We start from the raw sequence: 26118 nt of genomic DNA, 5'->3' as shown, positions 1-26118 counted from the left end.
CCCAACCCATATATGGTCAATCCCCACCCCTAGGAACATCCCCACCCCATACATGGTCAGCCCCCGCCCCAAGGAGCATTTCCCTACCCCATATATGGCCAAGCCCCGCCCCGGGAACACTCAGCACCCCATATATGGTCAAACCCCGCCCATCAGGATTAGCCCCGCCCACATGCAGACAAGCCCCACCCTGCACATTCAGCGCCCCTGCTGACCAAGCCCCGCCCCCTACCCCAAGCCCCGCCCCGGAGAAGCGGGAGGCGTGGCATTGGGGTGGGGGCGTGGCCTGAGGGGGCGTGGCCTGAGCGCCCCGCCCTCACCTCGATGGTGCTGTCCAGGGATCCCACGCTGTTGCGCCGGCCCCGCTTGCCTGGGGGGGGTCACATAGATGGGGGTGTCACACGGGGGGGGTCACACACACAGGGGTGTCCCTGTCCCCTGTCCCTTGTCCCTTGTCCCCTCACCGCCATCGGACGGGTCGTGCAGGGAGCTGCTCAGCGCACACACACACACATGGGGATGTCCCCTGTCCCCATCCCTTGTCCCCTGCCCCCTGTCCCCATCCGTTACCCCTGTCAGACAGGTCCCGCAAGGAGCTGCTCAGCGCACACACACACACACACGGGGGGGTGTCCCTTGTCCCCTGTCCCCTGTCCCCATCCCTTGTCCCTATCCCCATCGGACAGGTCCCGCAGGGAGCTGCTCAGCGCACACACACACATGGGGGTGTCCCTGTCCCTTCTCCCCTGTCCCCATCCCTTGTCCCCTGTCCCCATCTGTTACCCCCGTCAGACAGGTCACGCAGGGAGCTGCTCAGCGCACACACACACACACACACACAGGGGGGTGTCCCTTGTCCCATGTCCCTTGTCCCTACCCCCATCGGACAGGTCCTGCAGGGAGCTGCTCAGCGCACACACACACACACACACACAGAGGGATGTCCCCTGTCCCCATCCCTTGTCCCCTGTCCCCATCCATTACCCCCATCGGACAGGTAGCGCAGGGAGCTGCTCAGCGCACACACACACACACACAGGGGTGTCCCTGTCCCATGTCCCCATCCCTTGTCCCTTGTCCCTACCCCCATCGGACAGGTCCTGCAGGGAGCTGCTCAGCGCACACACACACACAGGGATGTCCCCTGTCCCCATCCCTTGTCCCCATCCCTTGTCCCCTGTCCCCATCCCTTGTCCCCTGTCCCCTGTCCCCATCCGTTACCCCCCATCGGACAGGTCCCGCAGGGAGCTGCTCAGCGCGCACAACACACACATGGGGATGTCCCCTGTCCCCACCCCTTGTCCCTTGTCCCCTATCCATTACCCCCATCGGACAGGTCCTGCAGGGAGCTGCTCAGCGCGCACACACACACACACAGAGGGGTGTCCCTGTCCCTTGTCCCTTGTCCCCATCCCTTGTCCCTTGTCCCCTCACCGCCATCGGACAGGACCCGCAGGGAGCTGCTCAGCGCACACACACACACACATGGGGATGTCCCCTGTCCCCATCCCTTGTCCCCATCCCTTGTCCCCTGTCCCCATCCTTGTCCCCTGTCCCCTGTCCCCATCCGTTACCCCCATCGGACAGGTCCCGCAGGGAGCTGCTCAGCGCGCACACACACACATGGGGATGTCCCCTGTCCCCACCCCTTGTCCCTTGTCCCCTATCCATTACCCCCATCGGACAGGTCCTGCAGGGAGCTGCTCAGCGCGCACACACACACACACAGAGGGGTGTCCCTGTCCCTTGTCCCTTGTCCCCATCCCTTGTCCCTACCCCCGTCGGACAGGTCGCGCAGGGAGCTGCTCAGCGCACACACACACACACACACACACAGGGGGGGTGTCCCTGTCCCTTGTCCCCTACCCCCGTCGGACAGGTCGCGCAGGGAGCTGCTCAGCGCGCTCCGTTTGAGCCCCTCGGGCGGCCCGAACGCCTCGTCCAGGCTGCTGCGGCTCAGCCCGTTGAGGGCGTCGCGGGGGGGGGCCGCCGCCGCGCGGCCCCCGTCACCCCCTTCTGCTTCTCCAGCTCCGCTGGGGGGGGGGGCGTGTGAGGAGCGGCCGGGGGCGCCGGGGGAGACGGCGTCCCCAGGGCCCCCAGTGTCCCCCAGTGTCCCCTCCAGTGTCCCCAGGGCCCCCAGTGTCCCCTCCAGTGTACCCAATGCCCCCCAGTGCTCCCCAGTGTCCCCTCCAGTGTCCCCAGGGCCCCCCAGCGTCCCCAGGGCCCCCAGTGTCCCCTCCAGAGTCCCCAGGGCCCCCCAGTGTCCCCCAGGGCCCTCCAGTGTCCCCAGTGCCCCCAGTGTCCCCTCCAGCGTTCCCAGGGTCCCCAGTGTCCCCTCCAGTGTACCAAATGCCCCCCAGTGCTCCCCAGTGTCCCCAGGGCCCCCCAGCGTCCCCAGTGCCCCCAGTGTCCCCTCCAGTGTCCCCAGGGCCCCCCAGTGTCCCTCCAGCGTCCCCGGGGACCCCAGTGTCCCCAGCGCCCCCCCAGTGTCCCCTCCAGTGTACCAAATGCCCCCCAGTGCTCCCCAGTGTCCCCAGGGCCCCCCAGCGTCCCCAGTGCCCCCAGTGTCCCCTCCAGTGTCCCCAGGGCCCCCCAGTGTCCCTCCAGCGTCCCCAGGGACCCCAGTGTCCCCAGGGCCCCCCAGTGTCCCCTCCAGTGTCCCCAGGGTCCCCCAGTGTCCCCAGTGTCCCCAGGGCCCCCCCAGTGTCCCCAGGGCCCCCAGTGTCCCCTCCAGTGTCCCCAGGGTCCCCAGTGTCCCCGGTGCCCCCCAGTATCCCCTCCAGTGTCCCCTAGGGGCCTCCAGGGCCCCCCAGGACCCCCCCAGTGCCCCCCAGTGATCCCAGTGTCCCCTCAAGTGTTCCCAGTGTCCCCCAGTGATCCCAGTGTCCCCCCCCCTGTGTCCCCAGGGCCCCCCCAGTGTCCCCTCCAGTGTCCCCAGGGCCCCCCCAGTGTCCCCAGGGCCCCCCAGTGTCCCCTCCAGTGTCCCCAGGACCCCTCCGGTGTCCCCCAGTGTCCCCAGGGCCCCCAGTGTCCCCTTCAGTGTCCCCAATGCCCCCCAGAGCCCCCCAGGGATCCCTGTGCCACCCCTAGTGTCCCCAGGGCCCCCCACTGTCCCCAGTGACCCCCAGGACCCCCTAGCGTCCCCCAGGACCCTCCAGTGCCCCCCTAGGGCCCCCCAGGGCCCCCCCCAGTGTCCCCAGTGTCCCCCAGTGATCCCAGTGCCCCCCCAGGGTCCCCCAGGCCCCCCCAGTGTCCCCTCCAATGTCCCCAGTGTCCCCCAGTGATCCCAGTGTCCCTTCTGTGTCCCCAGTGCCCCCCAGAACCCCCCAGTGATCCCAGTGTCTCCTCCAGTGTCCCCCAGTAACCCCAGTGTCCCCCCCACTAACCTCAGTGTCCCCCAGGAGCCCCCAGTGTCCCCCCCAGTGCCTCCCCAGTGTCCGCCCAAGTGCCTCCCAGGGCCCCCAGTGATCCCGGTGCCACCCCAGTGTCCCCTGGTGTCCCCAGGTGCTCCCCAGCCCCGCCAGCTCCCATCCCGGTGCTCCCAGTGCCCATTCCAGTGTTCCCAGTGCCCATCCCAATGCTCCCAGTGCTCCCAGCTCCCATCCCGGTGCTCCCAGGGCACATCCTGGTGCTCCCAGTGCTCCCAGCTCCCATCCCGGTGCTCACAGTGCCCATTCCAGTGTTCCCAGTGCTCCCAGGGCACATCCCGGTGCTCCCAGTGTTCCCAGTGCCCATCCCGGTGCTCCCAGTGCCCATTCCAGTGCTTCCAGCTCCCATCCCGGTGCTCCCAGTGCCCATCCTGGTGCTCCCAGTGTTCCCAGTGCCCATCCCGGTGCTCCCAGTGCCCATTCCAGTGTTCCCAGTGCCCATCCCAATGCTCCCAGTGCTCCCAGCTCCCATCCCGGTGCTCCCAGGGCACATCCCGGTGCTCCCAGTGCTCCCAGTGCCCATCCCGGTGCTCCCAGTGCTCCCAGCTCCCATCCCAGTGGTCCCAGTGCCCATCCCGGTGCTCCCAGGGCACATCCCGGTGCTCCCAGTGTTCCCAGTGCCCATCCCGGTGCTCCCAGTGCCCATTCCAGTGCTCCCAGTGCCCATCCCAATGCTCCCAGTGCTCCCAGCTCCCATCCCAGTGCTCCCAGTGCCCATCCCGGTACTCCCAGGGCACATCCTGGTGCTCCCAGTGTTCCCAGTGCCCATCCCGGTGCTCCCAGTGCTCCCAGCTCCCATCCCAGTGCTCCCAGTGCCCATCCCGGTGCTCCCAGTGCTCCCAGTGCCCATCCTGGTGCTGCCAGTGCTCCCAGTGCCCATCCTGGTGCTCCCAGTGCTCCCAGCTCCCATCCCGGTGCTCCCAGTGCCCATCCTGGTGCTCCCAGTGCTCCCAGCGCCCATCCCAGTGCTCCCAGTGCCCATCCTGGTGCTCCCAGTGCTCCCAGCTCCCATTGCAGCGCTCCCGGCTCCCATCCCAGTGCTCCTAACACTCCCAGTGCCCATCCTGGTGCTCCCAGTGCTCCCAGCTCCCATCCCAGTGCTCCCAGTGCTCCCAGCTCCCATCCCAGTGCTCCCAGTGCCCATCCCAGCGCTCCGGCTCCCATCCTGGCACTCCCAGCTCCCATTCCAGCGCCCCAGCTCCCATCCCACTGCTCCCAGCACTCATCCCAGCGCTCCGGGTGCTCCCATCTCCCATCCTGGCACCCCGGGCGCTCCTGTCTCCCATCCCGGCGCTCCAGGCGCTCCCGGCTCCCATCCCGGCTCCCATCCCAGGGCTCCGGGCGCTCCCGTCTCTCATCCCATCTCCCATCCCGGCGCTCCTGGCTCCCATTCCGGCGCTCCGGGCGCTCCCGATTCCCATCCCGGCTCCCATCCCGGCGCTCCGGGTGCTCCCGTCTCCCATCCTGGCTCCCATCCCGGCTCCCATCCCAGTGCTCCGGGCGCTCCCGGCTCCCATCCCGGCGCTCCAGGTGCTCCCGTCTCCCATCCCGGCTCCCATCCCGGCGCTCCAGGTGCTCCCGGCTCCCATCCCGGCTCCCATCCCAGCGCTCCAGGCGCTCCCGACTCCCATCCTGGCTCTCATCCCGGCTCCCATCCCGGCACTCCGGGCGCTCCCGTCTCCCATCCTGGCGCTCCAGGCGCTCCCGGCTCCCATCCCGGCTCCCATCCCAGTGCTCCAGGCGCTCCTGGCTCCCATCCCGGCTCCCATCCCGTCTCCCACCCCGGCGCTCCGGGTGCTCCCGTCTCCCATCCTGGCTCCCATCCCGGCTCCCATCCCAGTGCTCCGGGCGCTCCCGGCTCCCATCCCGGCGCTCCGGGCGCTCCCGGCTCTCATCCCGGCTCCCATCCCAGCGCTCCAGGCGCTCCCGACTCCCATCCCGGCTCCCATCCCAGCGCTCCGGGTGCTCCCGACTCCCATCCCGGCTCCCATCCCGGCACTCCAGGCGCTCCCGACTCTCATCCCGGCTCCCATCCCGGCGCTCCAGGCGCTCCCGACTCCCATCCCGGCTCCCATCCCGGCTCCCATCCCAGCGCTCCGGGCGCTCCCGTCTCTCATCCCGTCTCCCATCCCAGCGCTCCTGGCTCCCATCCCGGCTCCCATCCCAGTGCTCCGGGCGCTCCCAGCTCCCATCCCGGCTCCCATCCCGGCGCTCCAGGCGCTCCCGGCTCCCATCCCAGCGCTCCAGGCGCTCCCGACTCCCATCCCAGCTCCCATCCCGGCTCCCATCCCGGCGCTCCGGGCGCTCCCGGCTCCCATCCCGGCTCCCATCCCGGCGCTCCGGGCGCTCCCATGCCGTCTCCCACCCCGCTGCGGCGCTCACCCTCCACGCGGTACTTCTCCATCTCCTGCACCTCGGCCACGGACTCGCGCAGGTCGCTGGCGAAGCGCAGCCGGTCCTGGGGACTGGGCGCGTTGAACACGATGAGGACCTTGCGCTCGCCGCCCGGCGCCGCCGACAGCAGCTTGATCCCGAACTGGTAATCTGGGACACGGGGACGCCGTGGGGCACCCGCGGGCGGGGGCAGCCCGGGGCGCCCCGGGGGGCACCGAGGACGGATCGTGGGGACGGCCCGGGGCACCCGATGGGCTCAATGGGGCACCTAGGACAGACCGTGGGGACAGCCCGGGGCAGGGGGACACCCAACGGGTTCAATGGGGCACCCAGGACAGCCCCTGGGGACACCCCGGGGCATCCAAAGGGCTCAACAAGGCACCTAGGACAGGCCGTGGGGACATTGTGGGGCAGGGGGACATCCCAGGGCACCCCATAGGCTCAATGGGGCACCTAGGACAGACCGTGGGGACAGCCCGGGGCACCCGATGGGCTCATTGGGGCACCGAGGACGGACCGTGGGGACAGCCCAGGGGCAGGGGGACACCCCATGGGCTCAATGGGGCACCTAGGACAGACGGTGGGGACACCCCGCGGCACCCAGGGCAGGCCCTGGGGACATCCCGGGGCACCTGAGGGGCTCAATGAGGCACCTAGGACAGACCGTGGGGACAGCCCGGGGCACCCCATGGGTTCAATGGGGCACCTAGGACAGACCGTGGGGACACCCCAGGGCACCCAAAGGGCTCAGTGGGGCACCTAGGACAGCCCTGGGGACATCCCGGGGCACCCGATGGGCTCAATGGGGCACCTAGGACAGACGGTGGGGACACCCTGGGGCACCCAAAGGGCTCAATGGGGCACCTAGGACAGGTCGTGGGGACAGCCCGGGGCACCCCATGGACTCAATGGGGCACCTAGGACAGACTGTGGGGACACCCCGGGGCACCCAATGGGCTCAATGGAGCTCCTAGGACAGCCCTGGGGGACATCGTGGGGCAGGGGGACATCCCGGGGCACCCCATGGGCTTAATGGGGCACCTAGGACAACCCCTAGGGACACCCCAGGGCACCCCATGGGGCACCTAGGACAGGTCGTGGGGACAGCCCGGGGCAGGGGGACACCCAATGGGCTCAACAGGGCACCTAGGACAGACGGTGGGGACACCCCGGGGCACTCGATGGGCTCAATGGGGCACCTAGGACAGCCCATGGGGACATTCCGGGGCACCCAATGGGCTCAATGGAGCTCCTAGGACAGCCCTGGGGACAGCCCGGGGCACCCCATGGACTCAATGGGGCACCTAGGACAGACCATGGGGACATCCCGGGGCATCCAAAGGGCTCAACAGGGCACCTAGGACAGCCCTGGGGGACATCGTGGGGCAGGGGGACATCCCGGGGCACCCCATGGGCTCAATGGGGCACCCAGGACAGCCCCTGGGGACATCATGGGGCAGGGGGACACCCCGGGGCACCCGATGGGCTCAATGGGGCACCTAGGACAGCCCTGGGGGACATCGTGGGGCAGGGGGACATCCTGGGGCACCCCATGGGTTCAATGGGGCACCTAAGACAGCCCGTGGGGACACCCCAGGGCACCCAAAGGGCTCAACAGGGCACCTAGGACAGCCCATGGGGACATCGTGGGGCATCCAATGGGCTCAATGGGGCACCTAGGACAGCCCATGGGGACACTGTGCAGCAGGGGACACCCCTGGGGCACCCAATGGGCTCAGTGGGGCACCTAAGAAAGCCCGTGGGGACATCGTGGAGCACCCCATGGGCTCAATGGGGCTCCTAGGACAGGCTGTGGGGACATCGTGGGGCACGGGGACACCCTGGGGCACCTGATGGGCTCAATGGGACACCTAGGATAGACCCTGGGGACACCCCGGGGCACCCAATGGGCTCAATGGGGCTCCTAGGACAGCCCATGGGGACATCGTGGAGCAGGGGGACATCCCAGGGAACCCGAGGGGCTCAATGGGGCACCTAGGACAGCTCATGGGGACATCCCGGGGCAAGGGGACACCCCGGGGCACCCAATGGGCTCAAGGGGGCACCTAGGACAGCGCTGGGGGACATCATGGGGCATCCAATGGGCTCAATGGGGCACCTAGGACAGCCTGTGGGGACATCATGGGACAGGGGAACATCCTGTGGGTCACCCTGTGGGGCACCATGGGGCTCAGTGGGACACCCCGCGGGTCACCCTGTGGGGCGGGGGTCCCGCCGTGGGGCTCACAGGCGTTCTGGAAGAGCTGCATGTGCATCTCGACGAGCGGGAAGCTCTGGCGGAAGCTGTAGGTCACCAGGATCTTCTTCTTCTGGAAGATCTTGGTCACCTGCGGGCGGCGCGGGGGGCGGCTCAGCGGGGCCCCGGCGTCCGGGGGGCCCCCCACGCGCGCCCGGCGCTCACCACCAGCAGGTCGTTGAACAGGAAGACCTCGCGCTGGTGCAGGCCCAGGCGCTGGGGCCGGTTGGGGTCGGGCACCTCGTAGAGCTGGCAGCAGCACACGAGGCGCCGGTGGGGCAGGGACAGCACCTGGGGGCGGGGCTGGTGAGGCCCCGCCTCCCCCGAGCGCCGCGCGCGGCCACGCCCCCCGCGCGGGATGGCCCGGGGGTGCCCTGTCCCCGCGTAGGGACACCTGGAACGTCCGTCTATAGGGGTACATAGAACGTCTGTGCATAGGGACACCTAGAACGTCTGTGCGTGGGGACACCTAGAACATCTGTCTATAGGGACACCTAGAACGTCCGTGCATATGGACACCTGGAACATCTGTCTATAGGGACACCTAGAACGTCCGTGCATAGGGACACCTAGAATGTCTGTGCATAGGGACACCTACAATGTCTGTCTGTAGGGACACCTAGAGCATCTGTGCATAGGGACACCTAGAACGCCTGTGCATAGGGACACCTAGAACATCTGTGCATAGGGACACCTGGGACATCTGTCTATAGGGACACCTAGAACGTCTGTGCATAGAGATACCTAGAATGTCTGTCTGTAGGGACACCTAGATCATCTGTGCATAGGAACACCTAGAACGTCTGTCTGTAGGGACACCTAGAACGTATGTGCATAGGGACACCTGGGACATCCGTCTATAGGGACAACTAGAATGTCTGTGCGTAGGGACACCTAGAATGTCTGTCTGTAGGGACACCTAGATCATCTGTGCATAGGGACACCTAGAACGTCTGGCTATAGGGACACCTAGAATGTCTTTCTATAGCGGTACCTAAAAAGTCTGGTTATAGGGACACCTGGAACACCCTTTTATGGGGGCACCTAGAACGTCTGTCTATAGGGCCACCTAGAACGTCCACTTATAGGGACACCTGGAACATCCTTCTATAGGGGCACCCAGAACACCTGCCTGTAGGGCCACCTAGAATGTCTGTTTATAGGGGCACCTAGAAGGCTTCTCTATAGGGTCCCCTAGAACATCCCTCCATAGGGTCTCCCAGAACACTCCAAGAGATCGCTTAGAACATTCCCCACCCCTAGAGTGAGCTCGGATGCCCCTTCATAGGGACACCTAGAACATCCTTCCATAAGGACACCTAGGTCACCTCTCCATAGAGACACCTACAACGTCTTCTATAGGAACACACAGAACATCGCTCTAGAGCATCATATGCACCATTTCTCTAATGGGAGATCTAGAACATCCCTCCATGGGTCACCTAGAACGTCCTTCTACAGGGCCACCTAGAACGTCCCTCCATGGGTCACCTAGAACGTCCTTCTACAGGGCCACCTAGAATGTCCCTCCATTGGGTCACCTAGAATGTCCCTCTACAGAGGCAGCTAGAATGTCCCTCTACAGGGTCACCTAGAATGTACCTCTATAGGGTCACCTAGAACGTCTTTCTACAGGGCCACCTAGAACATCCCTCCATGGGTCACCTAGAACGTCCTTCTACAGGGCCACCTAGAATGTCCTTCTATAGGGTCACCTAGAACGTTCCTCTACAGGGTCACCTAGAACATCCCTCCATGGGTCACCTAGAACATCCCTCTACAGGGCCGCCTAGAATGTTCTTCTATAGGGTCACTTAAAATGTCCCTCTATAGGGTCACCTAGAAAGTCCCTCTACAGGGCCACCTAAAATGTACTTCTATAGGGTCACCTAAAAGGTCCCTCTATAGGGTCACCTAGAACGTGCCTCCATTGGGCCACCTAGACTGTCCCGCTCTGGCCGTAGGCGCCCTAGGCCGTCCTTGCAGAGCGCCCTACGGGCCATGCCCCCGTGGGTCCCCCTCCGTGGGGCCGCCCCCCAGAGGCTCCTCCCCACGCGTCACCCACCGGCTTCTTGCCCACGATCATGCGCTCCACGGCCTGGACCTGGGACACGTGGTCGTCGTTGGTGCGCAGCTCGCGGCTCTGGATGCGCTGGTAGATGCCCACCAGCATGTCCCGCGGGATGTCCTCGCCGTTGTCCACCCCTGCGGCACCGCGCGGCCGGCTCAGCGCGCGGGGACGCCGGGGACGGCGCCCCGGGGCCCGCGCCGCTCACCCCGCAGGTTCTTGATGAAGTCCTCCAGCTTCATCTTGCGCTCGGCCTTCACACTGGGGCTGTACATGTCGGTGTTGAGGAGGATGACGGCGAAGGCCAGGATGAAGATGGTGTCCGGGTTGCGGAACTGGCGCAGCAGGGCCGCGTTACACACGCAGTAGCGCTGGCTGTGGGGCAGAACGGCCCCACGGCCCATGGGGTGAGGGCGCCCCATAGCCCGGACGCGGGTTCTAGAGCGCACGAGCAGTTCTTGAGCGTGCAGCTGGGTCTGGACCATGCAGCTGGTGCTCAAGCGCTTCTAGAGACCGTGCAACCGGTTCTGGAGACCATCCAAGTGGTTCTAGACCATGCAACCGGTTCTAGACCATGCAACCGGTTCTAGACCGTGCAACCGGTTCTGGAGACCATGCAACCAGTTCTAGACATGCAACCGGTTCTAGAGACCGTGCAACCGGTTCTAGAGACCGTGCAACCGGTTCTAGACCATGCAACCGGTTCTAGACTGTGCAACCGGTTCTAGACCGTGCAACCAGTTCTGGAGACCATGCAACCAGTTCTGGAGACCATGCAACCAGTTCTAGACCGTGCAACCGGTTCTGGATGCCGCAACCACTTTTTGACCAAGAAACTGGTTCTTGACCATGCATCTGGTTCTAGAAACCATGTAACTGTTTCTAGAGACCATGCAACCAATTCTAGACCGTGTAACCAGTTCGTGATGGTGCAGCCAGTTCTAGACCGTGGAATTTGTTCTTGACCATGCAATTGGTTCTTCATGGTGCAACCACATCTAGACTATGCAGCTGGTTCTTTGACCATGCAACTGGTTCTAGAGACCCTGCAACCGGTTCTGGATGCTGCAACAAGTTCTTGACCAAGAAACTGGTTCTTGACCAAGCAACTGGTTCTAGAAACCATGCAACTGGTTCTAGAGACCGAGCAACCTGTTCTAGAGACTGTGCAATCAGTTGTAGACCATGCAACTGGTTCTAGAGACCATGCAACTAGTTCTAGAGACCGTGCAACCAGGTCTAAGCCATGCAACCGGTTCTTGATGGTGCAAATGGTTCTTGAGCATGCAACTGGTTCTAGAGACCGTGCAACCGTTTCTTGATGGTGCAACCAGTTCTTGACCATGCAACCGGTTCTAGACCACGCAACTGGTTCTTGATGGTGCAACCAGTTGAAGACCGGGGAAACGGTTCTTGACCGTGCAACCGGTCCTAGACCGCGCAACCTGTTTCAGAGCACGGAACCGGTTCCAGAGCGCTCGGGCGGTTCCGGCAGGCGCCGGCGCTCACCTGAAGGCCTCGATCAAGCGCTCGACCTTCTGGGCCTCCCCCTGCACGCGGATGTGGGACTGGAACTTGCGCAGCGCCTCGTCCAGCTCCATGCCCGAGAAGTCCATCTCGTCCACCACGCAGCTGCGGGAGAGCGGGACGCGCGAGCTGGCGCCGCGGCGGCCCCCGCGCGCGCCCGGCGCCCGCCGCTCACTCGAGGACGTCGCGGTTGAACTGCTTCTGCCGGTTGCCCAGGAACTCGCCGATCATCTGCCGGCTGAGCCCCTTGCGCTCCAGGATGAAGTGGGCCACCCCCACGGGGGTGTCCGAGAGGAAGCCCCTCTCGATCAGGTACTGGATCCCCTTCTCCGGCTTCCTGCGGCGGGAAGGGACCGCGTCAGCCCCGACGGACGCCCTGAGACACCCGGAACAGCCGCTGGCCCGTTGTAGAGTCACCTAGAACGTCCCTGTCCTGTCTATTGGGTCAGCTTGAACAGCCGCTGTCCTGCCTATGGAATCACCTGGAATGAAACTCGCCTTTCCCTGTAGTGTCATCTAGAACCATGTCTTGTCCTTGCTATGGTGCCACCTAGAACCAGGTCCTGTCCGTGGGGACACCTAGAACTGTGTCCTGTCCGCGCCATAGGGACACCTAGAACTGGACCCTGCCCTCACCACAGGGATACCGAGAATCATGACCTCTCCTTTCTATAGGAGCACCTAGAACCAGGTCCTGCCTATGCTATAGGGACACCTAGAACCAGATCCCCCTGCTCCATAGGGACACCTAGAACCAGACCCTGCCCTCACTCTAGGGACACCCTGAACCAGGTCCTGCTGCTCCATAGAGACACCTAGAACCACAACCTGTCCTTCCCATAGGGACACCTAGAACCAGGCCCTGCCCTCGTCCTAGGGACACCTGGAACCAGGTCCTGCTGCTCCATAGAGACACCTAGAACCAGGCCCTGCCCTCGTCATAGGGACACCTAGAACCAAACCCTGCCCTCACTCTAGGGACACCTAGAACCGGATCCCGCTGCTCAATAGGGACACCTAGAACCACGACCTGTTCTTCCCATAGGGACACCTAGAACCAGGCCTTGCCCTTGCTCTAGGGACACCCCAAAACGGGTCCTGCTGCTCAATAGGGACACCTAGAACCACGACCTGTCCTTGCTGTAGGGACACCTAGAACCAGGCCCTGCTGCTCAATAGGGACACCTAGAACCAGACCCTGCCCTCGCTCTAGGGACATCTAGAACCGGACCCTCCTGCTCCATAGGGACACCTAGAACTGGACCCTCCTGCTCCATAGGGACACCTAGAACCGGGTCCCACTGCTCCACAGGGACACCTAGAACCAGACCTTCCTGCTCCATAGGGACACCTAGAACCACGACCTGTCCTTGCCGTAGGGACACCTAGAACCAGGCCCTGCTGCTCCATAGGGACACCTAGAACCACAACCTGCCCTCGCCGCAGGGTCCCCCCGACGCGCTCACTTGTTGAACAGGTTGAGGCCGATGCGGTACTGGCGCCGCTGCACCACGTCGTTGTGCAGCGCGGGCGAGTCCCAGCCCTGGCGCCCCTCGCGCTGGTACGTCCCCTTCCCGGGGACCCCCGCGGGCGGCGGCGGCGCCGACGGCGGCGGCGGCGGCACCGGGGCGGCCGCGGAGGCGCCGCGGAGGCTCTCGCGGGACGAGGAGCCCGTGGAGCAGTTGAGGCTGCCCTCGGAGCTGCTCCGGAGGCTCCCGTCGTCGTCGGAGCCGTCCGGCGGCGGCGGGGGGGGGACGGCGGCGGCGGAGGGGGGGGGCCGGCTCGAAGCAGCGGTGGGGGGCGCGGGGGGGCCGCGGCAGCGTCCCCGTGTCCCCGTCGGGGGGGGGGCCGCCCCGCTCGGAGCCGTCGCTGGGGGGCTCCACCGTGAGCAGCGGCGGGTGCCCCCCCCCGCCGCCCCCCCCGCCGCGGCCCCGGCACTCGGCGCACGGCGGGGGGGGGGCGGCGGCGGCGGCCGCGGGGGGGGGGCGGCGGCGGCGGCGGCGGGGGGGGCGGCGGGAGGGGGGCGCGGCCGGAGCCGCTGGGGGGGCGCGGGGGGGGCGGGGACGCCGGCGGCCCCTCCTCCAGGTAGAGGGTGACGTCACTGAAGGAGGTGGCCGCGCTGCCCCCCCCGCCGCCGCCCCCCGCCGCCGCCGCCGCCGCCCCCCCCTCGGCGGGGGCCGCCGCCCCCCCGGGCGGGGTGGGGGCCCCGCCCCCCCCGCCGCGCCCCCCCAGCGCCTCCTCGATGGACTCGGCCAGGGACTGCACCTGGGGGGGCGGGGAAGGGGCGGGGTCAGCGCGGGGACACGCCCACGGAGGGAGGGGACACGCCCACGGGGGGAGGGGACACGCCCACGGGGGGACACGCCCACGGGGGGGAGGAGGCGCCCCCCACCGTTCCGCCCCCAGCGCCACTGGCCCCGCCCCCAGGCCGCTAGCCCCACCCGACCTCTAGCCCCGCCCCCAGAGCCCGAAGCTCCGCCCCAGACTCGCTAACCCTGCTTGAGGCCAAACTCCGCCCCCAGAGCTCCTAGCCCCGCCCTCAAGGCAGCTAGCCCTGCCCCACACCCTCTAGTCCCTCCCCTGGTGCCTAAGCTCCGCCCCATATGCTCTAGCCCCGCCCCCGGAGCCCCTAGCCCCACCCACACAGCCCCAGGTCCACCCCTGGAGCCTCTAGCCCCTCCCTCAGATGCACTAGCTCCGCCCCCGAGCCCTTAGTACCGCCCTCTAAACCACAAACCCCACCCCAGGTTCTCTAGCCCCGCCCCTGAGTCCCTAGCCCCGCCCCTAGTGCACCAAACTCCACCCCAGAGTGTTTAGCCCCACCCCCAGGGCATCTAGTCCCACCCACAGAGCCCCAAGCTCCACACCAGACCCTCTAGCCCCTCCCCATAGCCCCTAGCCCCGCCTCCAGAGCCACAAACTCCACCCAAAACCCTCTAGCCCCTCCCCAAGCCCCTAGTCACACCCTCAGAGCCCCAAACTCCACCCCAAACACTCTGGCCCCGCCCCCAGAGCCCCAAACCCACCCCCACCCCTTCTAGCCCCGCCCAGTCCAGCTTCACCCCCTCTAGCTCCGCCCCACCCCTCTAGCCCCACCCCCAAACCCCACCCCCTCCAGCCCCGCTCCCAACCCCGCCCCTTCCAGCCCCGCCCCCACAGCCCCAAACTCCACCCAAAACCCTTTAGCCCCGCCCTCAGAGACCCTGAACCCCGCCCCCTCCAGCCCCGCCCCTGAGCCCCTAAACCCCACCCCAAGTCCTCCACCCCGCCCCTCTAGCCCCACCCCCGCTCCTAGAGCCCCAAACTCCGCCCAAAACCCTTGAGCCCCGCCCAGAACCCTAGCCCCGTCCCCTCCAGCCACACCCCGAGCCCCAAACCCCACCCCCTCTAGCCCCGCCCCTTCCAGCCCCGCCCCCTGAGCCCCAAACCCCGCTTAAAACCCTTGAGCCCCGCCCCCGGAGCCTCAGCACCGCCCCCAAGCCCCAGCCCCACCCCCTGAGCCCCAAACACCACCCTAAACCCTTGAGCCCCGCCCCAGAGCCCCAGCCCCGCCCCCAGAGCCCCAAACTCCGCCCAAAACCCTTGAGCCCCACCCCCGGAGCCCCAGCTCCGCCCCCTGCAGCCCCAGCCCCGCCCCCTCTAGCTCTGCCCCGAGCCCCAAGCTCCACCCCAAAACCCTTGAGCCCCGCCCCAGAGCCCCAGCCCTGCCCCCTCCAGCCCCACCCCAAGCCCCAAACTCCACCCCCTCTAGCCCCGCCCCCAGAGCCCCAAACCCCACCCCCACCCCTCTAGCCCCACCCCGAGCCCCAGCCCCGCCCCCTCCAGCCCCGCCCCCTCCAGCCCCACCCTCAGAGCCCCAACCCCGCCCCCTCCAGCCCCGCCCCCTCCAGCCCTGCCCCGGAGCCCCTAAACCCCACCCACTCTAGCCCTGCCCCCAGAGACCCAAACCCCAGCTCCACCCCCTCTAGCCCCACCCCCAGAGCCCCAACCCCGCCCCCTCCAGCCCCGCCCCCAAAGCCCCAAACTCCACCCCAAACCCTTGAGCCCCGCCCCCTGAGCCCCAGCCCCCCCAAGCCCCAAACCCCCTACCCCCTCTAGCCCCGCCCCCAGAGCCCCAAACTCCGCCCAAAACCCTTGAGCCCCGCCCCCAGAGCCCCAGCCCCGCCCCCTTCCAGCCCCAGTCCCACCAGCCCCGCCCCCAGAGCCCCAAACTCCACCCCAAACCCTTGAGTCCCACCCCGAGCCCCAGCCCCGCCCCCTCCAGCCCCACCCCCTTCAGCCCCGCCCCGGAGCCCCTAAACCCCACCCACTCTAGCCCTGCCCCCAGAGACCCAGCCCCGCCCTCTCTAACCCCGCCCCCAGAGCCCCAACGCCCCCAAACCCTTGAGCCCCGCCCCCAGAGCCCCAAACACCACCCCAAACCCTTGAGCCCCGCCCCGAGCCCCAGCCCCGCCCCCTGAGCCCCGCCCCCTCCAGCCCCGCCCCCTCCGGCCCCAGCCCCGCCCCCTCCACCCTCTCTAGCCCCGCCCCCAGAGCCCCAAACTCCGCCCCGAACCCTTGAGCCCCGCCCCCAGAGCCCCAGCCCCGCCCACTCGTCCCAGCCCCGCCCCCGAGCCCCAGCCCCGCCCACCTGCTGCGCGAAGGCCTCGTCCAGATCCTCCTCGGTCCCCGCGGGGCCGAACTCGGCGGACGCCGAGAGCCTCCGGGACGTCCCCACGGCGCCGCCGCCGTCCCCAACCGTCCCCGTCCCGGCGCCGCCGCCGTCCAGCCCCGCGCGGCAGGACCCGCCGTAGCGCGGCCCGCGGCGCGGCGCCCGCCCCGGGCCCAGCGCGCCCTCGTCCAGCGACGCCGGCTTGCCCTCGAAGTACGGCGGCGGCGGCGGCGGCGGCCCCGGGCCCGGCGGCGGCGGCCCGCGGTCGTACTCCTCGAAGGAGAACTGCAGGCGCAGGCCGGCCAGCGCGCGGCGGCGCGCGCCCCGCGCCTCGGCGCCGCTGCGCAGCCGCTCGAACTGGCGCGCCATGCGGTAGCGCCGGAACGCCGCCTGGATGGTGCGCGCCGCGCGCCGCGAGCGGAAGTAGCCGCCGTATTTGCGCTCCAGGAGCTCCACCTGTGCGGGGGGCGGGGGACGGCGACGGGGGGACACGGAGAGAGACATGGGGACACGGGGACATGGAGAGGGACACAGGGACATCGAGAGGGACGTGGGGACATGGGGACATGGGGACATGGAGAGGGACATGGGGACATGGAGAGGGACATGGGGACAAAGAGAGGGACGCGGGGACATGGGGAGACAGGGGGACATGGGGACATGGAGAGGGACACGGGGACATGGAGAGGGACATGGGGAGACAGGGGGACATGGAGAGACACAGGGACATCGAGAGGGACATGGGGACATGGGGACACAGGGACATGGGGACATGGAGGGGGGACACGGGAACATGGAGAGGGACACGGGGACATGGGGACATGGAGAGGGACGCAGGGACATGGAGAGACAGGGGGACATGGAGAGGGACACAGGGACATTGAGAGGGACATGGGGACATGGGGACATGGGGAGGGACATGGGGACATCAAGAGGGACACGGGGACATCGAGAGGGACACGGGGACATGGGGGACATGGGGACATGGAAAGGGACACGGGGACATCGAGAGGGACGTGGGGACAGGGGGAGGGACATGGGGACATCAAGAGGGACACGGGGACATCGAGAGGGACACGGGGACATCGAGAGGGACACAGGGACATGGGGACACAGGGACATGGGGACATGGGGACATGGAGAGAAACACAGGGACACGGGGAGGGACACGGGGACATGGGGACATGGGGACATGGAGAGGGACATGGGGACATGGGGAGACAGGGGGACATGGAGGGGGACACAGGGACACGGGGACATGGAGAGGGACATGGGGACATGGGGAGACAGGGGGACATGGGGACATGGAGAGGGACACGGAGACATGGGGGACATGGGGACATGGAAAGGGACACGGGGACATCGAGAGGGACGTGGGGACAGGGGGAGGGACATGGGGACATGGAGAGAGACGTGGGGACACGGGGACACAGGGACATGGGGACATGGAGGGACACAGGGACATCGAGAGGGACACAGGGACATGGGGACATGGGGACATGGAGAGGGACATGGGGACATCAAGAGGGACACGGGGACATCGAGAGGGACACGGGGACATGGGGACACAGGGACATGGGAACATGGAGAGGGACACAGGGACATCGAGAGGGACATGGGGACATGGGGACATGGGGAGGGACATGGGGACATCGAGAGGGACACGGGGACATGGGGGACATGGAGAGGGACATGGGGAGACAGGGGGAAATGGGGACATGGAGAGGGACACGGGGACATGGAGAGGGACACGGAGACATGGGGGACATGGGGACATGGAAAGGGACACAGGGACATCGAGAGGGACGTGGGGACAGGGGGAGGGACATGGGGACATGGAGAGAGACGTGGGGACACAGGGACATGGAGAGAGACACAGGGACATCGAGAGGGACATGGGGACATGGGGACATGGAGGGGGGACACGGGAACATGGAGAGGGACACGGGGACATGGAGAGGGACACAGAGACATCGAGAGGGACATGGGGACACGGAGAGGGACATGGGGACATGGAGAGGGACGCGGGGACATGGGGAGACAGGGGGACATGGGGACATGGAGAGGGACACGGGGACATGGGGACATGGAAAGGGACACGGGGACATCGAGAGGGACGTGGGGACGGGGAGGGACATGGGGACATGGAGAGAGACGTGGGGACACAGGGACATGGGGACATGGGGACACAGGGACATGGGGACATGGAGAGGGACACAGGGACACAGGGAGGGACATGGGGACATGGAGAGAGACACAGGGACATGGGGACACAGGGACATGGGGACACAGGGACATCGAGAGGGACACAGGGAGGGATATGGGGCACAGGGACATGGGGACAGCGAGAGGGATATGGGGACAGGGAGAGGGGACACGGGGACGCAGGGAGGGATATGGGGACACGGGGACATCGAGAGAGACATGGAGACGCAGGGACACAGCATGGGGACATGGGGTCATTGAAAGAGACACAGGGACATGGGGACAGGGACACAGGGATGGGGACACAGGGACACGGGGACATTGAGAGAGACATGGGGACATGAGAAAGGACATGTGGACAAAGGGGTGGGGACACAGGAAGGGACACGGGGACATTGAGAGAGACAGGGGACATGAGAAGGGACACAGGGAAGGACACGGGGACAGGGACATGGGGAGATGGGGACAGGGACACAGGGAGGGGGCAGATGAGTGAGAAGGACGTGGGGACAGGAAGAGACCCGTGAGGAGGGTGACAGAAGCGCGGTGACACCCGGGGACAGGGCTGGTGACACCTGGGGACAGGGGTGGTGACACCCAGGGACAGACACCCTGCCCCATGGGGACACCCCCTCCCACAGGGTCCTCCCATGGGGACCCCCTCCTTAGGGACCTCCCTCCCATAGAAACCCCCCTCCCCTGGGGACCTTCCTCCCATGGGGACCCCCCCCCTTAGGGACCTCCCTCCCTTCGGGACATCCCTCCCCTGGGGACCCCCCCTGCCCCTGGGGACCTTCCTCCCATGGGGACCCCCTTCCCTTAGGGACCCCCCTCCCCTTGGCAACCCCTTCCCCTAGGAACCCCCCTCCCATGGGGACCCCCCTCCCCTGGGGACCCTCCTCCCATGGGGACCTCCCTTCCCACGGGGACCCCTGTCCCACGGGGACCCCCTTCCCTTAGGGACCCCCCTCCCCTGGGGACCTTCCTCCCCCTGGGGACATCCCTCCCTTAGGGATCCCCCTCCCATGGGGACATCCCCTCCTCTAGGGGACCCCCTCCTCCTGGGAACCCCCCTCCCCTGGGGACCTTCCTCCCATGGGGACCCCCCTCCCATGGGGACCCCCCCTCCCACGGGGACCCCCTCCCCTAGGGACCCTCCTCCCCTGGGGACACCCCCTCCCTTGGGGACCCCCTCCCCTAGGGACCTCCCTCCCTCAGGGACCCCCCATCTATAGGGACCTCCCTCCCCTGGGGACACCCCTCCCTTAGGGACCCCCCTCCCATGGGGACCTTCCTCCCACGGGGACACCCCCTCCCTTGGGGACCCCCCTCCCCACGGGGACCCCTGTCCCACGGGGACCCCCCTCCCCTAGGGACCCCCCTCCCCTGGGGATCCCCCTTCCCCTGGGGACACCCCCTCCCATGGGGACCCCCCTCCTGCTGGGGACCCCCCTCCCACGGGGACCCCCCTCCCTTACCCCCCCCCTTGGTCCCCCCCCGTCACCTTCTTGTCCTGCAGGTCGCTGGACAGCTCGTAGGAGTCGCTGAGCGCGCGGGGCCGCCGACCCTCCTCCTCCTCCTGCTGCAGCCGCAGGGCCACGCTGGCCGGGGGGGGCGGCAGCCGGGGGGGCGCGCGGGCCCAGCCCCCCCCCTGCGCCCCCGCCCCCGCTGCGGGGGGGGGCGCCTCGCCCGGGGGGGGCGCCGGGCCCGCTGGGCCCCCCCCACCGGCCTCGCTGCCGGGAGCGCCGTCCTCCACGCTGCGGAGAGGGGGGGCGGGGGGGGTCAGGGGGGGCTGCGTGAGACCCCCCCAATGCACGAGACCCCCCCCAATACACTGAGACACCCCCAATGCACCGGGACCCCCCCCAATGCACCGGGACCCCCCAATGCACGAGACCCCCCCCAATACACTGAGACACCCCCAATGCACCTGGACCCCCCCCAATGCACCGGGACCCCCCCCAATGCACGAGACCCCCCCACTGAGCCGGGACCCCCCCAATGCATGAGACACCCCCAAAACGGGACCCCCCACTGCACTGAGCCCCCCGTCCTCCACGCTGCGGAGAGGGGGGGCGGGGGGGTCAGGGGGGGCTGCACGAGACCCCCCCCAATGCACGAGACCCCCCCAATACACTGAGACCCCCCCCAATGCACCTGGACCCCCCCCAATGCACGAGACCCCCACAATGATCCAGGACTCCCCCAATACACTGAGACACCCCCAATGCACCGGGACCCCCCCAATACACTGAGACACCCCCAAAACGGGACCCCCCCCACTGCACTGAGCGCCCCGTCCTCCACGCTGCGGAGAGGGGGGGCCGGGGGGGGTCAGGGGGGGCTGCACGAGACCCCCCCCAATGCACGAGACCCCCCCCAATACACTGAGAAACCCCCAATGCACCTGGACCCCCCCCCAATGCACGAGACCCCCCCCCAACGCACGAGACCCCCACAATGATCCAGGACACCCCCACTGCGTTGGGACCCCCCCAATGCACCTGGACCCCCCCAATGCACCGGGACCCCCCCAATGCATGAGACACCCCCAAAACGGGACCCCCCCCCAATGCACTGAGCACCCCGTCCTCCACGCTGCGGAGAGGGGGGGCCAGGGGGGGTGAGGGGGGGCTGCGTGAGACTCCCCCAATGCACGAGACCCCCCCCCAATACACTGAGACACCCCCCAATGCACCAGACCCCCCCAACGCACCAGACCCCCCCAATACACTGAGACACCCCCAATGCGCTGGGACCCCCACCCACAGGGACCCCCCCCCAATGCCGAGACCCCCCCAATGCACGAGACCCCCCCAATGATCCAGGACACCCCCAATGCACCTGGACCCCCCCCAATGCACCGGGACCCCCCCAATGCACGAGACCCCCCCCAATGCACGAGACCCCCCCAATGATCCAGGACACCCCCAATGCACCTGGACCCCCCCCAATGCACAAGGACCCCCCCAATGCATGAGACACCCCCAAAACGGGACCCCCCCCCAATGCACTGAGCCCCCCATCCTCCACGCTGCGGAGAGGGGGGGCCGGGGGGGGGTCAGGGGGGGCTGCACGAGACCCCCCCCAATGCACCTGGACCCCCCCCAATGCACCTGGACCCCCCCAATGCACAAGGACCCCCCCAATACACTGAGACACCCCCAAAACGGGACCCCCCCACTGCACTGAGCGCCCCGTCCTCTACGCTGCGGAGAGGGGGGTTCGGGGGGGTCAGGGGGGGCTGCACGAGACCCCCCCCAATGCACGAGACCCCCCCAATACACTGAGACACCCCCAATGCGCTGGGACCCCCACCCACAGGGACCCCCCCCAATGCACGAGACCCCCCAATGCACGAGACCCCCACAATGATCCAGGTCACCCCCAATGCACCTGGACCCCCCCCAATGCACCGGGACCCCCCCAATGCACGAGACCCCCCCCCCAATACACTGAGACCCCCCCAATGCACGAGACCCCCCCAATGCACCTGGACCCCCCCACTGCACAAGGACCCCCCCAATGCACCTGGACCCCCCCAATGATCCAGGACTCCCCCAATACACTGAGACACCCCCAATGCGCTGGGACCCCCACCCACAGGGACCCCCCCCCAATGCACGAGACCCCCCGCAATGCACGAGACCCCCCCAATGCACGAGAGCCCCGTCCTCCATGCTGCGGAGAGGGGGGGCCGGGGGGGGGGTCGGGGGGGGACTGCACGAGACCCCCCCAATGATCCAGGACACCCCCAATACACTGAGACACCCCCAAAACGGGACCCCCCCAAAACGGGACCCCCCCAGTGCACTGAGCGCCCCGTCCTCCACGCTGCGGGGGGGGGGGGGGCTGCGTGAGACCCCCCCACTGCACGGGGAACCCCCCCACTGAGCCGGGACCCCCCCCAATGCACCAGACCCCCCCAATGCACGAGACCCCCCCCCAATGCACCAGACACCCCAAAACGGGACCCCCCCAATGCACCAGACCCCCCCAATGCATCAGACCCCCCCACTGAGCCGGGACGCCCCCAAAACAGGACCCCCCCCCCAATGCACTGAGCCCCCCGTCCTCCACGCTGCGGAGAGGGGGGGCCGGGGGGGGGGTCGGGGGGGGCTGCACGAGACCCCCCCAATGATCCAGGACACCCCCAATGCACCTGGACCCCCTCCCAATGCACCTGGACCCCCCCAATGCACCGGGACCCCCCCAATGCATGAGACCCCCCCACTGCACGAGACCCCCCCCCAATACACTGAGACACCCCCAATGCGCTGGGACCCCCACCCACAAGGACCCCCCCCAATGCACGAGACCCCCCCCAATGCACGAGACCCCCCCCCACCGCGCCAGGACCCCCCCCAATGTGCTGGGACCCCCCCCAATACATGAGACGCCCCCAAAATGGGACCCCCAATGTGCTGGGACCCCCCCAATGTGCTGGGACCCCCCCAATACATGAGACCCCCCCCAAAATGGGACCCCCAATGCGCTGGGACCCCCCCAGTGTGCTGGGACCCCCCCCAATACATGAGACCCCCCCAGCGCCCGGAGCCACCTGGAGCCCCAGAGCCCCCCGGGGTGACCCGGGGTGACCAGGGGACACGTGGGGACCTCTGGACAGCACGGAGTGTCCCCACGGGGGGGACAGGGCCACCGCGGGGGGGACAGGGCCCATCCAGGGCCACCAAAGGGGACACAGGGCCACCATGGGGGACCCAGAGCCCATCTAGGGCCACCACGGGGGACACAGGGCCACCACAGGGGACACAGGGCCATCACGGGGCACAAAGAGCCCACCATGGGGGGGACAGGGCCACCACGGGGGACACAGAGCCATCACAGGGGACAAAGAGCCACCATGGGGGACACGGAGCCCAACTAGGGCCACCACAGGGGACCCAGGGCCACCACGGGGTACCCAGAGCCACCATGGGGGACACGGAACCACCACGGGGGACACGGAGCCACCATGAGGCACCATGGGGCACCAGGGCCACCACAGGGGACACAGAGCCCATCTAGGGCCACCATGGGGCACCCAGGGCCACCACAAGGGACACAGGGCCACCATGGGGGACCCAGAGCCCATCTAGGGCCACCACGGGGGACACAGGGCCACCACAGGGGACAAAGAGCCACCATGGGGGACACGGAGCCACCATGGGGCACCATGGGGCACCCAGGGCCACCACAGGGGACACAGAGTCACCACAGGGGACCCAGAGCCCATCTAGGGCCATCACAAGGGACCCAGAGCCACCACAGGGGACCCAGGGCCACCTCAGGGGACCCAGAGCCATCTAGGACCACCATGGGGCACCCAGAGCCACCACAGGGGACACAGAGCCACCATGAGGCACCCAAAGCCCAACTAGGGCCATCGCCGGGCACCCAGAGCCACCTCAGGGGACACAGAACCCATCTTGGGCCATCACAGGAGACACAGAGCCACCTCAGGGGACACAGAGCCATCTAGGGCCACCATGGGGCACCCAGGGCCACCTCAGGGGACACAGAGTCACTATGGGGCACCCAGAGCCCATCTAGGGCCACCACAGGGTACCCAGAGCCACCATGGGGCACCCAGAGCCACCAGAGGGGACACAGAGCCACCATGGGAGACTGAGAGTCCATCCAGAGCCACCACGGGGTACCCAGAGCCACCTCAGGGGACACAGAGCCATCTAGGGCCACCATGGGGGACACAGAGCCACCACTGGGGACACAGAGCCCATCCAGGGCCACTATGGGGCACCCAGGGCCACCACAGGGGACCCAGATCCCATCCAGGGCCACCACGGGGCACCCAGGGCCACCACAGGGGACACAGAGCGACTATGGGGCACCCAGAGCCCATCCAGAGCCACCACAGGGTACCCAGAGCCACCATGGGGCACCCAGGGCCACCACAGGGGACACAGAGCCACCTCAGGGGACACAGAGCCATCTAGGGCCACCATGGGGGACACAGAGCCACCACTGGGGACACAGAGCCACCATGGGGCACCCAGAGCCCATCCAGAGCCACCACAGGGTACCCAGAGCCACCATGGGGCACCCAGGGCCACCACAGGGGACACAGAGCCACCTCAGGGGACACAGAGCCATCTAGGGCCACCATGGGGGACACAGAGCCACCACTGGGGACACAGAGCCCATCCAGGGCCACTATGGGGCATCCAGAGCCACCACAGGGTACCCAGAGTCCCTCTAGGGCCACCATGGGGCACCCAGGGCCACCACGGGGCACCCAGGGCCACCATGGGGGACACAGAGCCACCTCAGGGGACACAGAGCCATCTAGGGCCACCATGGGGGACACAGAGCCACCACTGGGGACACAGAGCCCATCCAGGGCCACTATGGGGCATCCGGAGCCACCACAGGGGACACAGAGCCACCACAGGGGACACAGAGCCCATCCAGGGCCACCATGGGGCACCCAGGGCCACCCAGAGCCCTCCAGGGCCCACAGGACCCATCCCCCATAAGGCCCCCCGGGGGACACCAACGTGGGGACACGCGTGGGGGGGGGTGTCACCATGCAGCCCCCCCCCTTCCCCCCCCCCCAGGCGCAGAGCAGCACGAGGGGCCCCGGCGTCCGGGCGCCCCCCCCTCCCCATAACCCCCCCTTCTCCATCAGAGGGGCCCAGGCGTCCGGGGGGGGGGGAGGGGAGCAGATGGGGGGGGGGGTCCTGCGTGCGCGGGGGGGGGAGGCCTGAGGGATCCGGGGGGGCTGAGGGGATGTGGGGGGGGTCATGGGGATCCGGGGGGGCCCGGGGGGAACCGGGAGGTTCGGGGGGGGAACCGGGAGGTTCGGGGGGATCCGGGAGGTTCGGGGGGTTCCTGGGAGGTTCGGGGGGGTCCGGGGGGATCCGGGGGGTTCGGGGGGGGAACCGGGAGGTCCGGGGAGTTCGGGGGGATCCGGGGGGGTTCCTGGGAGGTTCGGGGGGGTCCGGGGGGTTCGGGGGGGGAACCGGGAGGTCCGGGGGGGGGTCCGGGAGGTCCGGGGGGATCCGGGAGGTTCGGGGGGTTCCTGGGAGGTTCGGGGGGGGTCCAGGGGTATCCGGGGGTTCGGGGGGGATCCGGGAGGTTCGGGGGGTCCCTGGGAGGTTCGGGGGGGGTCCAGGGGTATCCGGGGGGTTCGGGGGGGATCCGGGAGGTTCGGGGGGTTCCTGGGAGGTTCGGGGGGTTCGGGGGGGATCCGGGAGGTTCGGGGGGTCCCTGGGAGGTTCGGGGGCGCCCGGGGGGGGGCCCCGACTCACCCGCGCAGCAGGCGCTGCCGGAGCGGCCCCCGCCGCCGCTCCGCCGTGCACTGCAGGCACCACATGGCGCCCGCCGGATCCGAACCGGGATCGGGATCCGAACCGGCCCCGGGATCCGAACCGGGATCGGGATGCGAACCGGGATCGGGATGCGAACCGGGATCGGCCGCGCCCGGAGGGGGGGGGGGGCAGCCGGGGACCCCCCCGGTGTGGGGGGTGGCGGGGGGGGGGGCGCCGGACGCCGGGGCCCCCCCGGTTCCGCTGTGGGGGGGGGGGGGGTTCGGGCGTTGGAGGGGGGCGCGCGCGCCCCGCCGGGC

At 68.0% G+C, this 26118-nt stretch overlaps 1 protein-coding gene across 1 annotated transcript; it reads right to left on the bottom strand.

Annotated features, from left to right (window-relative positions):
• Nucleotides 1–320: 320 nt before the first annotated feature.
• Nucleotides 321–25866, bottom strand: LOC104578041 (IQ motif and SEC7 domain-containing protein 2-like; the record flags this gene model as incomplete). Its single annotated transcript, XM_088539050.1, is given in 17 exon segments — nucleotides 321–370; nucleotides 1867–1999; nucleotides 2002–2033; nucleotides 5811–5972; nucleotides 8071–8170; nucleotides 8245–8370; nucleotides 10145–10284; nucleotides 10356–10522; nucleotides 11657–11779; nucleotides 11850–12011; nucleotides 13141–13429; nucleotides 13432–13449; nucleotides 13452–13627; nucleotides 13734–13939; nucleotides 16305–16781; nucleotides 20035–20287; nucleotides 25802–25866. Coding segments are annotated over 17 exon segments (2679 nt in total), but the record flags the coding sequence as incomplete, so codon positions are not given.
• Nucleotides 25867–26118: the final 252 nt, after the last annotated feature.

Source organism: Tinamus guttatus, unplaced genomic scaffold, assembly GCF_059628265.1.
Source record: "Tinamus guttatus ecotype Peru unplaced genomic scaffold, ASM5962826v1 Tinamus_guttatus_pri_ptg001352l, whole genome shotgun sequence".
NCBI lineage: Eukaryota > Metazoa > Chordata > Aves > Tinamiformes > Tinamidae > Tinamus > Tinamus guttatus.
The sequence above is the reverse complement of the archived record's forward strand: the minus strand, read 5'-3'. Positions and strand labels throughout refer to the sequence as shown.